Below are 13,043 nucleotides of genomic sequence, written 5' to 3'. Positions count from 1 at the left end.
GTGGTGCGGGTGGAGAAGGATGACAGGGGTTATCTGCGATAGAAGGGTACCAGCAAGGGTAAAAGGGAATGTCTACAGCAGGGTAGTGAGACCAGCTATGCTGTATGGTCTAGAAATGGTGGCACTGACCAACAAGCAGGTGGTCGGAGCTGGAGGTGGCAGAGATGAAGATGTTAAGGTTCTCTCTGGGAGTAACGAGGTTGGACAAAATAAAAAATTACTACATCAGAGGAACGGCCCATGTTGAGCAGTTCGCACAGAAAGTGAGAGAGGCAAGACTGAGATGGTTTGGACATGTGCGGAGGAGGGAGGTGGGGTACATCGGGAGGAGGATGCTGGAGATGGAGCTGCCAGGAAAGGGGAGCAGGGGAAGGCCGATGAGGAGGTTTATGGACACAGTGACGGAGGACGACGCAGAGGACGGGAACAGATTGAAACGGATGATCCGCTGTGGCGACCCCTGACTGGAAAAGCCTAAAGAAAAAGAAGATGGTTACTAGGAACTATTAGAATACTAAAACTGCGCTTGTGTTTTATTTGGTTCCATCAGTGACATACAGTGTTCCTCTCGGTCATGGAATTAATGTAGTCATTAACAAAGACGGATCAATGAATATGTGATGTGTCCATTTTGCCTCAGGCACTAGGTTTGGTTAGTGTAGTGGTGTTGTGCAAGTTGTGACCTCTTGTCATTCTGTCTGTACAATTTTATTGCACTGCACTATTGCACTATTTTACTGTCTATTTTATCTTACTCTTTTTATTATTGTCTATTTAAAACTGAATCAAACCATAAACAAGGTGGGATGTTGGATCCTAATGTGAAAAACTGTGATTTTATATGTCTGCACTTTATGTGCTCATTTTATGCCTGTCTTTTTTCTGTTGTGAAGCACTTTGAGCTGCAGTTTCTGTATGAAAGGTGCTATACAAATAAAGTATTATTATTATTATTATTATTATTATTATTATTACAGGAAGAAGACGGAGCGCAGCAGGAAGTTCTTCACGGACCTGCATTCCAAGGAGCACATCCCCACCATGATCAACCCTAAGCCCTGTGGACACCTCTGCTGCTGCGTCATCAAGGGCTGCGAGCAGGTCAGACTGAATCCAACACGGTCCACATGGAGGCTTAGCTGAGTTCTAATTTGAAAAGTCAAAAAGGCGCACAACAAATAGCCCAGGGAAAACGGGACACGAGATTTCTTTTTTCCCCCCGCTGTGGTCCTCTTATCATACAGGACAGACTGGTTCCTTGTGTTTATCTGTTACGCATTGCACGAGAACAGTCCACCCCTTCTATATGCATTTCATGAATTGTATTGGTAACATTCTGCGATGGGCAACACTAGGCACAATAGATATGTCACTTGGCTCTCATAGAAAACGTGGCGAATAAAGGCTCAAGCCAGTAGTATATCAAGATCACCATGCAATTCTGAATAGTACTAGGAAAAAACGGCAACCGCGACCAGATCTATAAATAAAAAGGTGGGCGACAGTGGCTCAGGAGGTAGAGCAGTCGTCTGGTAATCATACGGTTCCCGGTTTGATTCCGGCTCCTTCCCACAGTGTGTCGAAGTGTCCTTGAGCAAGACACTTAACCCCTAACTGCTCCTGATGAGCAGGTTGACGCCTTGCATGGTTGCCTCCGCCATCGGTGTGTGAGTGAATGTGTGAATGCGAAGTGTAAGTCGTAAAGTGCTTTGGATAAAAGCGTTATATAAAGATGGTCCCCAATTACCATTTATAAAAGAAGTCACCATTCGTAACATTGGCACAAAGCCCAGCACTTTAATAATACAGTCATGAAACTACCCCGCTTGTCCCTTCGCACGCATCCCATTATCGCATTTCTTTCCACCTGCAGTATTACTTTAGGCATCTTACAGTAAGTACTGAACATGAGCGTATCGACGTGAATCCGCATGTAAGGTGGAACACACGTGTCTGCCCTTGCACAAAATTAAATAATGTTACGGTATTAATATAGCCATCAATATATTATGCCAAATGGTTAGGGCCTGAGTCATCAGTGCTCAAGTCCAAGGCGAGTCGCGAGTCCTGAAGATCAGTCCAGGACTCGGACTGGAGTACTACAACACTGGATGATATTGTAAAAAACAAAAAAGGAGTCATCCTGACGACGGTCTTCCCCTCTCTCAGGAGGAGGCCGTGTGCTACTACACCAAGCTGGAGGCCAAGCTGAAGGAGGAGTACAAGAAGGAGAGGGAGAAGGTCAACAGCAAACCTCTGGGAATGGCCTTCGTTACCTTCCAGAACGAGTCCATGACCGCCATGTGAGTGTGTTAGCTCGCTGCCATTTCTAGCGAGAGCCGAGAGAGAAATGAAGAAACTTTCCCCCCCAAAATGTCAAAATAATCCCTTTCAGAATCTCGTCCGCTCCTTGACCCTGTGTCCCCTCTGCTCTTTGTTTCCTTTGTGTCTCCGTTGGACGGAACGCCGTCCCGTCGTCAGCATCCTGAAGGACTATAACGCCTGCAAGTGTCAGGGCTGCCACTGTCGCCGGGAGCCCAGGTCGTCGGCGTTCAGCAACACCCTCCACGCGCACAACTGGACCGTCAGCTACGCCCCCGACCCGCAGAACGTCTACTGGTAAGAAGAACACCCCTCACTGTGCCATAGGGCCGAGCGGCGTGGGAGCGAGTGAGGAGCCGCCCTGGAGGACGTGGGTCAGAGGGGCTTCCATGTGCGACGGTCATTAGCGTGGCGGGTTGGGGGGGGTTGAAGCCTCTAAAAGACATGACAGCCATTAGGAAGGAAATCCTGTTAAAATCCAGTCTGAAGCTATTAGTGGAGCTCATTGAAATGCAAGGGATTTCTTTTTTATTATATTATTGTAAAAAATATATATAATAATTAGGTGACAAGGGGGGGGTGAATGCCCTTGCGTTAGAAAAACCCTGACGAAGTTCGAATCCCAAAAACAGGCTTCGGGGACAGCCTTACTTTCCAGAGACTGCTCCCTTTCTCTCTCTATCTCTTGTCCTGCTTTTCTCTCTGTCTCTCTATCTCTGTCTCTCTCCTCATGTGTGTCTATCTTTCTGTCTCTCGATATGTGTGTCTCTCTGTCACTTTCTCTCCGTCTTCCTGTGTGTGTGTGTGTGTGTGTGTGTGTCTCTCTGTCACTCTCTCTCTTTCTGTGTGTGTCTCTGTGTGTGTGTACGTGTCTCTCTCTCTGTCACTCTCTCTGTCTTTGTGTTTGTCTGTGTGTGTGTCTCTCTGTGTGTGTCTGTCTGTCTCTGTGTGTATCTCTTTCTCTCTCTCATCATGTGTGTATCTTTCTGTCTATCTTAATATGTGTGTCTCTCTCTCTGTCTGTGTGTACGTGTCTCTCTCTGTCACTCTCTGTCTTTCTGTGTGTGTGTTGTGTGTATCTCCTCTCTCTCTTTCTGTGTGTGCGTCTCTCTGTGTGTGTGTACGTGTCTCTCTCTCTGTCACTCTCTCTGTCACTCTCTCTCTGTGTGTGTCTGTCTGTCTGTCTGTCTCTGTGTGTATCTCTCTCTCTCTCTCTCTCTCCTCTCTCTCATATATATGTGTGTATCTTTCTGTCTATCTTAATGTGTGTGTCTCTGTCTGTTTGTACGTGTCTCTCTCTGTCTGTCTCGGTGTGTATCTCTTTCTCTCACTCTCCTCATGTGTGTATCTTTCTGTCTATCTTATGTGTGTCTCTCTCTCTGTCTGTTTGTACGTGTCTCTCTCTCTGTCTTTCTGTGTGTGTTGTGTGTATCTCCTCTCTCTCTCTCTCTCTCTCTCTCCCCCCCCCCCCCCCCCGATGAGCGGGTTATGAACCAGGTTATGTGTGTCAGTATCTCTTACCAGCCAGCTGTGTGTCTGTAGCCACAGGTGATCTCTTGGTGTCCTACCGTTTCTTGGCCTAGTTGGAAAAAAGTCACTAATGCTGTTCCTTCACTTTGTAACACTTTCTTTTTCCATTTATTTATTATTAAATAAGAAATGCAGTAGAGCTAGTATAGCAGAGTTTTTCATTCACTTATGCAAAACAACTGAATACAATTCAAACCCATAATAGCTTCTATTTAAAAATGGTGAAAAACTAAACAAGAGAAACAGGATGGGACTTCCTGAAGTTACCAGATTAGAAAGCCTTAATTTAGAGTGTGTATCTGCGTTTAGCCTTCATCACTTCTCTTCCTGAAGTTACCAGATTAGAAAGCCTTCATTAGAGTGTGTATCTGCGTTTAGCCTTCATCACTTCTCTTCCTGAAGTTACCAGATTAAAAAGTTTTTTGTTGTACTGTAATTGTTCTGTATAATAATAATAATACATTTTAATCTAATCTACATGCATCTGATAGCATTATTACTCAGTAGTATTTATTAGGGATGCTCGATATTGGCTTTTTTACCTATACCGATATTGTCCAACTCTTAATTTCCGATACCGATATCAATCGATACCGATGTATGCAGGGTTTCCCCCCAAAAAAAACGGAATAATTTCAGGTAATTAACATTACATATCTCTTGTTGTGTAATTAACACAACATTATGCATACTTTGACAATAAATAAAATAATAATTTGTTCTTACTTGCTTGCCTGGGTAAATAAAGGTTAAATAAATGTAAAAAAAAATATATATATATACTTTTTTTTTTCTTCTTTTTTAAATCGATACCGATATTTTCCGATATCACATTTTTATGCCAATATTGGCCGATAATATCGGTAGGCCGATAATATCGCACATCCCTAGTATTTATATATACTCCAGTTTAATCACCTGTGCATTGTATATTGCTATTGCACTTTACTGTTACATTTGCACTCGGTTTAATTTGGTTAGATGCCACATATATTTTAGTTTGTACTGTATAATGACAAATAAATCAGAATCTGATCTAAAAGTTGTCCTCCGCTGCTACACCTCTATCTTAGAGGAAACACTGTTGGATCAAGTGTCCAAGTAGCCAAACAAGAACATCTATTTTTGAACAAGAGTAGGTAACTGAGACTGATGGAGGAAAGTAGCGCTGAGATATCCCCCAGTACCCAGTCCTCTCTGCCTTGTGCCCGCAGGGAGCATCTGTCTGTGGGCGGCGTCTCCTGGTGGCTGCGCTGCTTCATCATCAACTGTGTCCTCTTCCTCCTGCTCTTCTTCCTCACCACCCCCGCCATCATCATCTCCACCATGGACAAGTTCAACGTCACCAAGCCTGTGGAGTACTTAAACGTTAGTGCCTCCCCTTTTTACCATAGGGATGTACCCATGATGAATACCGTTTTAACCTAGAGATGTACCCATGATGCTGGATACTGTTTTAACCTAGAGATGTACCCGTGATGAATACTGTTCACCCTAGAGATGTACCCATGATGGATACTGTTTTAACCTAGAGATGTAAAAAAAGGGAGGTAGGGACCGCACTCTGAATATCGTTGTTTTTTATTTTCAAAGGACACAAAACGTTTTCAGCCATCCGGCCTTCATCAGTGTGTCTGATGAAGGCCGGATGGCTGAAAACGTTTTGTGTCCTTTGAAAATAAAAAACAACGATATTCAGAGTGCGGTCCCTACCTCCCTTTTTTTGCATAATTAATATTGGACTACGCACCTGTCTGAGCGCAGTGGTTACCCTTTTCAAACCTAGAGATGTAACCATGATGGATACTGTTTTAACCTAGAGATGTACCCATGATGATGAATACTGTTTTAACCTAGAGATGTACCCATGATGCTGAATACTGTTTTAACCTAGAGATGTACCCATGATGATGAATACTGTTTTAACATAGAGATGTACCCATGATGCTGAATACTGTTTTAACCTAGAGATGTACCCATGATGCTGAATACTGTTTTAACCTAGAGATGTACCCATGATGCTGAATACTGTTTTAACCTAGAGATGTACCCATGATGCTGAATACTGTTTTAACCTAGAGATGTACCCGTGATGCTGAATACTGTTTTAACCTAGAGATGTACCCATGATGCTGAATACTGTTTTAACCTAGAGATGTACCCATGATGCTGAATACTGTTTTAACCTAGAGATGTACCCATGATGCTGAATACTGTTTTAACCTAGAGATGTACCCATGATGCTGAATACTGTTTTAACCTAGAGATGTACCCATGATGATGAATACTGTTTTAACCTAGAGATGTACCCATGATGATGAATACTGTTTTAACCTAGAGATGTACCCATGATGGATACTGTTTTAACCTAGAGATGTAACCATGATGGATACTGTTTTAACCTAGAGATGTACCCATGATGGTGAATACTGTTTTAACCTAGAGATGTACCCATGATGCTGAATACTGTTTTAACCTAGAGATGTACCCATGATGCTGAATACTGTTTTAACCTAGAGATGTACCCATGATGCTGAATACTGTTTTAACCTAGAGATGTACCCATGATGCTGAATACTGTTTTAACCTAGAGATGTACCCATGATGATGAATACTGTTTTAACCTAGAGATGTACCCATGATGCTGAATACTGTTTTAACCTAGAGATGTACCCATGATGATGAATACTGTTTTAACCTAGAGATGTACCCATGATGATGAATACTGTTTTAACCTAGAGATGTACCCATGATGCTGAATACTGTTTTAACCTAGAGATGTACCCATGATGCTGAATACAGTTTTAACCTAGAGATGTACCCATGATGCTGAATACTGTTTTAACCTAGAGATGTACCCATGATGATGAATACTGTTTTAACCTAGAGATGTACCCATGATGATGAATACTGTTTTAACCTAGAGATGTACCCATGATGCTGAATACTGTTTTAACCTAGATATGTACCCATGATGAATACTGTTTTAACCTAGAGATGTACCCATGATGCTGAATACTGTTTTAACCTAGAGATGTACCCATGATGATGAATACTGTTTTAACCTAGAGATGTACCCATGATGATGAATACTGTTTTAACCTAGAGATGTACCCATGATGCTGAATACTGTTTTAACCTAGAGATGTACCCATGATGCTGAATACAGTTTTAACCTAGAGATGTACCCATGATGCTGAATACTGTTTTAACCTAGAGATGTACCCATGATGATGAATACTGTTTTAACCTAGAGATGTACCCATGATGATGAATACTGTTTTAACCTAGAGATGTACCCATGATGCTGAATACTGTTTTAACCTAGAGATGTACCCATGATGAATACTGTTTTAACCTAGAGATGTACCCATGATGCTGAATACTGTTTTAACCTAGAGATGTACCCATGATGAATACTGTTTTAACCAGGTGTTCGTATCAGGAGCGGTTCCTCCACTACTAGAATATCAAACTATGTGTAACCCCTCTGAAATCTTTGACTTTACGTTTGACTTCTTTGAAACACAGTGGACGTCTCTTAACGGGGGAACCGGATCATATCGTTTAGCGTGTGACCCCCAGGCTAATGATTCATGTATATTTTAGACATCAACATATGACCCCAAACTACTTGTACCAGAAGTCTTTATATGTTATAAGGGGCACTCCCAGGAATCAGATTGTGATGCCCCGAGCAGAGACCATGTCCAGGCACAGCCTCTCCCTTAGGCCCCATGCAATATCAAACTTCTAATATTATTTAAAAGAACACGCCAAGAGAGACAAGAAGATAAATACCAGTTTCCTCTCTGTGCGTTGAGTAGAAAGCTATCTGGCTGCATGTTAGCCTAGCTTAGCACAATGAATGGAAGCAGACATGACTGGTTAGCCTAGGCATTGTCCAACTAACACCTCTCCCGAAGGCTAACCGGCCATGTTCGCTTCCATTCATTTGTGCTAAGCTAGGCTAACATGCAGCCAGATGGCTTTCTACTGAACGCACAGAGAGGAGACTGGTATCTATCTTCTTGTCTCTCTCTCTGGAGAAGACGGTGAGCTAATTTCCCCAAATGTTGGCGTGTTCCCTCCCAAGTGCCCTGGGTTTTTAATCGTCTTTCTTTCCCCGCCCTCTGGAAACTGTCTGTCCAGCGTCTCTGAGCCTCTCTGTTCTCCGTTCCTCCAGAACCCCATCCTCACCCAGTTCTTCCCCACCCTGCTGCTGTGGGCGTTCTCCGCCCTGCTCCCCACCATTGTGTACTACTCTGCCTTCTTCGAGGCCCACTGGACCCGGTACGCCCCTTCTGCTCCCAGCGGAGTGTGTTGTTTATGTGTTTGTCTGGGCGGGTGGGCGGGTGGAATGTAATGTAATTGAATGATCTCTTCAGGGTGTCTGCGCCCTCGGCACACAGTAGATGGTTTTCTGTTTTTCTGTTTTTACTTTTTATACAACAACAAATGGACCGTAAGGTTATGCATGAAAGTGGATCGCTAATATTTGATCAGAAATAAAAACGAAGCAAACATAATATTCTCTGACCGAAGGGGGAAATAATGGATATGTTTCCAACAGAGTTTATGGTCTTATTTCCGCTCCCAAGAAGTAGTTTTCAGACACTCTTTCAGTTCTACATCATTAATAATAATTGTTACTTCACAATTGATTTCCAAACGCAATACATTTAGTTTTTCTTAGATTAAATGTACTGGCGTCAAACCACTTCTTTGTGGTTTTCAATTACCCCTCAACCGTATCCAAAAGTTCTTTTCAGGTTTTTCCCCAAGCAAAATAAAATGGCGTCATAAACAAATGGAACAAAATGGAACAGTTTTGGACACCTTACAAATATTGTTTGTATAGAGTGCAAAGAGTTTAGGACCCAGCAACGAGTTTTGCAGGGACCCACGGTTGACCTTCCTAAGTCCTGAATCAAAATGATTTACTTGAACATTCTGACATCTGTTCTCAAGGTACTGTACCCAACCAATAGTATATTAGCCCTCTAATACCATATATCCTCTAATACCATATCTTTCTAGCTTCATTAGTAAACCGTGATCAATGGTATCGAACGCTTTTTTGAGATCTATAAATACATCCACTGTACCCAGTATTCCTTATTGTCTATTGCGGTTGATTTATTCTCTACTAGTACCATTACTGCTAGTGAGGTGGACCGATTAACTTGAAATCCATACTGGTGGTCACTCAATAAGTTGTATTTATCAATAAAGTTAACAAGTCTTTGTACAAATACTTTTTCTAATATTTTTTTTTAATTGGGGAAGCAGAGATACCGGCCCACAGTACGAGGGCTCACACACACACATGCACACGCACACAGGCTGTTTGTGTTTTTGTTTCTTTATTTCCATGTGTGACATGTTTCTCTTTGTGTTGATCATACAGGTCAGGAGAGAACAGGACCACTATGCATAAATGCTACACCTTCCTAATCTTCATGGTTCTGCTGCTGCCCTCTCTAGGTCTCAGCAGGTACTGCACCCTCTGTTCACATCTCTGTGCCTGTGGTACAGTCCTCCCAGGGGAATTCATAGAGGTTATTACCTAGGAGTTCTGCATTAGTAGCAGCGGTACTGCTCCTGGTGAATACTCTATCCTGTATCGGTCAGTGAGCTCATTAAGCCTTGTGTTATCTCTGATTAACAGACCTGCTGATTTGACATCATAATCATATCGCTCCGCGGTCGCAAAGTCTGGTTGATTTTTGTTGATTTTCAATCAAATTATCTTGCGACACCTTGTGCCAAAACCACAGGTTACTGCGGACGGACACTTGGCTGAACTAGAAACATGGCACATTTTCCCTACATTACATTTGATTTTAATAATGAGAGCTCAAAAATCCTATATAGATTCCTATATATAGTAGAGGTTGAATTATCCCTTGATAAAAACATTTTCTGTCAAACGATTAATGTTTTATCTGCTTCGCATCAGGGTCTTGAACCCAGAAGGGACTTCAATCTTACACATAGTAGCTTAAAATGATGTAACGTTGGCGGTCAGGTCGCGTAACGGAGATTGCGTTCGTCACCAACCCCGGAGCGCCTGGATTCGCCTGTTCGAATCCAGCTCACAGCTCCGGGGTTGTCACCAGCTTGGCTGGCCGTTCACACTAATACAATTGGCAGTATTAGAGGGTGGGAGGAGCATGGCGGGGTGGGTCCGGGTCGTTGTAAACAGCGACTCCTACAGTTTGGTCGGGGCGCCTGCTAAGCGCGGATAGGATCTAAGTGGGATAGTGTGATCCTTCCACACGCTACGCCCTCTCAGTGAGAATCCGCGCTGCCAGGTGAAAAAAAGCGGTTGATTGGCTGGACGTGTGTCGGAGGAAGCACGTGGTAGCCTCCACTCTCCCAGACCGACTGTGGGGGGTAAGTGCGCAGCGACCAGGAAGGGGATTGGGAATTGGCATAACGACTAACATTGGGATGGGAGAAAATCGGAGGAAAAAGGAGGGGGGAAAAGATAAATAAAAAAAAATAAAAAATTATGTAACGTTAGTTATTCCACATAATCATTCCAAACGATTTTAAAACCTCTTTTGAAATTGTCTCTTTTCTTTCTTCGTCACAAGTTCATGATTTCCTTTTCTGTCCTTGCAGTCTGGATGTGTTCTTTCGCTGGCTTTTTGACAAGACCTTCCTGGATTATGCTAAAGTGAGATTTGAGTAAGTACAACGCCTTTGACCAATCAATACCACAACAATAAAACAACTTTGACTAATTAATACCACAGATACTATAGAAATGTATGTTATGTTTAAAAAAATTATAAAAAAAAAAACATTAATTCACAACGTGTAGTAAATGGCTTCAGAATGTGTGGAAATATGAGCAAAGATTCTACCTCTACACTAAATCTAACCGGTATGCCCAACCATATATATATTTTTTGCAAGGGCAGATTTTTTTACATTTAACACTTTCTTCGCCAGGCTTATGTACATCATTATACCATCCTCTGCCAGCTCTATTTGTCTATGGAGAAGTTCCCCTTCTTTGCAGGGCTATAACTTTTTAAATTGTATTGCTAAATTGACATTACTATGGCCCATTCAACATCAAGTATCTATTGTTCAGGGTGTAGCAACATTATACTTTTTCATTCACATATTCATACTAAAATACAGTCTAAAGTATAAGTATGTTTTTATCGTTTTATGCAGCTTTCTGCAGAACGTGATTTATAGCCCTAAATGCATTATATTGATGATTGTATACAGTTTGATAGCGATCGGTGCGAGATAAAAAAAAAATTCAAATGGACGTGCTTCTAGAAGTTACTACTTATCATCTGATGTTTATAATTCCGTGGCCAACGTTAGATGATTAATCTAGTGTGGGTGATATGATCATTAGATCAGTTTGTATCGAACATGTTAAAGGAAAACTCCAACATTTTGGGAAATTAGCTTATTTAACATCTTCCCTGGAGTTAGACAAGAAGATACATACCTTTTTTGTCTCTGTGCGTGCATTTAGCTTTGGGAACAGTCGCTCCGTTAGCATAGCTTAGCTTCATCACTGGAAGTGAGGGAGGACAGTAGCCTGACGTTCCCTACAGGTTTGTTGATATTCTCATTCCTTCAAAGGATCCGAACCGATTGAAGTTTATGGATACCATGACTTAAAATCCTCTTACCTTGACGATTAAAAGCCTCCCCAATTTAGAAAACAGTAATCCAATGGCTGGTATTGATAATATACTACTAAGTAACTACTGGACGCTCGGAGCTAACCGGAGCTAACACAGAACAGGATGGTAAAGCAAATATAATGACTTCCTTTCTGGGGTTTTCAAAATAAAAGTGCAACGTTTATAGCAGCGGAAAACGTTTATTTTGTACATTATCTAACGTTAACACAAACCTAAACTAACGTTACAACTAACCTAAAGTTAGTTTAGGTTCGTGTTAACGTTAGATAATGTACAAAATAAACATTTTCCGCTTCTTTATAAACTGCTCAAAACGGCATTATTTCCGCCGTTGGGTGATCACAGCACAGGCGCACCAGGCAACCCAACGCCGGAAACGGTGCAGTGTTGAGCAGTTTATAAAACATATTTTAAATGTTTATTAGCAACGCCGAGCTTTCAAACCATCCCGTATCTCTGTCCGAAACCCTCGTGCAACTGTGAGCACCGTTGTAATGTCTCTGTGATACTTGTATAACGAACGGTTCGGCCAGAACCAGTCCTTCAGGGTAAATCTAGGTTGGTTTCCCATTGAGGAGCAAGTGACTGTGGATTCACTCGGTGCATCACAGTCACGGAAGGGGCTAGGTCCATACAAGGCGGAGGCTCACCATACGAGAAATATTCAGTTTCAATCTGTTTGCGCATTTAGTATACAGTCACAGTGTTCGACTTACGTAATGATTTGCTCCATTTTGATGTAAACGCAGAAGAATAATCCTCACAATGTTATCCAATATCCAGCCTGAATTTTTTTTCATTGAAACGACAAACGAGGCATTCGAAAAAGCCGCCTCCCCCAACATGTCGTATATGTCATGCCGAGGAACCGTGGCCCTTGGGCACTGGATCAAACCATTAAAGTGGGGGGTCACACAATCTTTGGAAACTTAAAAACTTGCTATTAAGTGTCATTGCGTATAATTAATTTGATTGAAATTACGTAGTTATGGTTAGATTTATATATTGGGGGGGGGGGGGGGTATATCATATTTTTCATATGATCAAAAAGTGGGGTAGCAAAACCAGACGTTTGCCCCCCCATGTTCAATAGTGGTAGAGCAGATGCTTCGAGTGCTCTATTGCGCAGGCGTCTATGTATATATATATAATATATATATCCACACCTGTCCGTATTTACCTGCACATAGTGCTTTTACATATCTGTAGATACTATAGCTATACCTGTACATATCCTACTCTTAGTAGTTACGCTGCTGGCCATACTGTCTTCACACCTTTATCACTGTACATATATATACTACAACTCTGTACATACATCTGATTAGCACTACACTCAGTACTACTAATTTGTATATTTTGTACCCAGTTTAATCACCTGTACATTGTATATTGCTGTTGTACTTTACTGCTCTGGTCGAATGCCAAACTTCTTTTTGTTGTACTCTGTATAATGACAATACATTTGAATCAATCTAAATTAATCAAATCTAATCTAACCTATAG

At 41.9% G+C, this 13,043-nt stretch overlaps 1 protein-coding gene across 3 annotated transcripts in view; it reads left to right on the top strand.

The window, feature by feature from the left end:
* LOC311234953 (CSC1-like protein 2) overlaps positions 1-13,043 on the top strand; it is a 132,183-nt gene that overhangs the window by 95,853 nt on the left and 23,287 nt on the right. For all 3 annotated transcript variants that reach the window (XM_084322236.1, XM_084322235.1, XM_084322237.1), the window contains 7 exons: positions 978-1,101; positions 2,170-2,303; positions 2,482-2,619; positions 5,067-5,220; positions 8,039-8,145; positions 9,263-9,349; positions 10,483-10,548. In XM_084322236.1, coding sequence (XP_084178362.1) covers positions 978-1,101; positions 2,170-2,303; positions 2,482-2,619; positions 5,067-5,220; positions 8,039-8,145; positions 9,263-9,349; positions 10,483-10,548 — 810 coding nt within the window. The remainder of the gene's footprint in view (positions 1-977; positions 1,102-2,169; positions 2,304-2,481; positions 2,620-5,066; positions 5,221-8,038; positions 8,146-9,262; positions 9,350-10,482; positions 10,549-13,043) is intronic.

The sequence above is a fragment of the Notolepis coatsorum genome, assembly GCF_963971535.1.
Source record: "Notolepis coatsorum genome assembly, chromosome: 9".
NCBI classification, from domain to species: Eukaryota; Metazoa; Chordata; class Actinopteri; order Aulopiformes; family Paralepididae; genus Notolepis; species Notolepis coatsorum.
The sequence above is the reverse complement of the archived record's forward strand: the minus strand, read 5'-3'. Positions and strand labels throughout refer to the sequence as shown.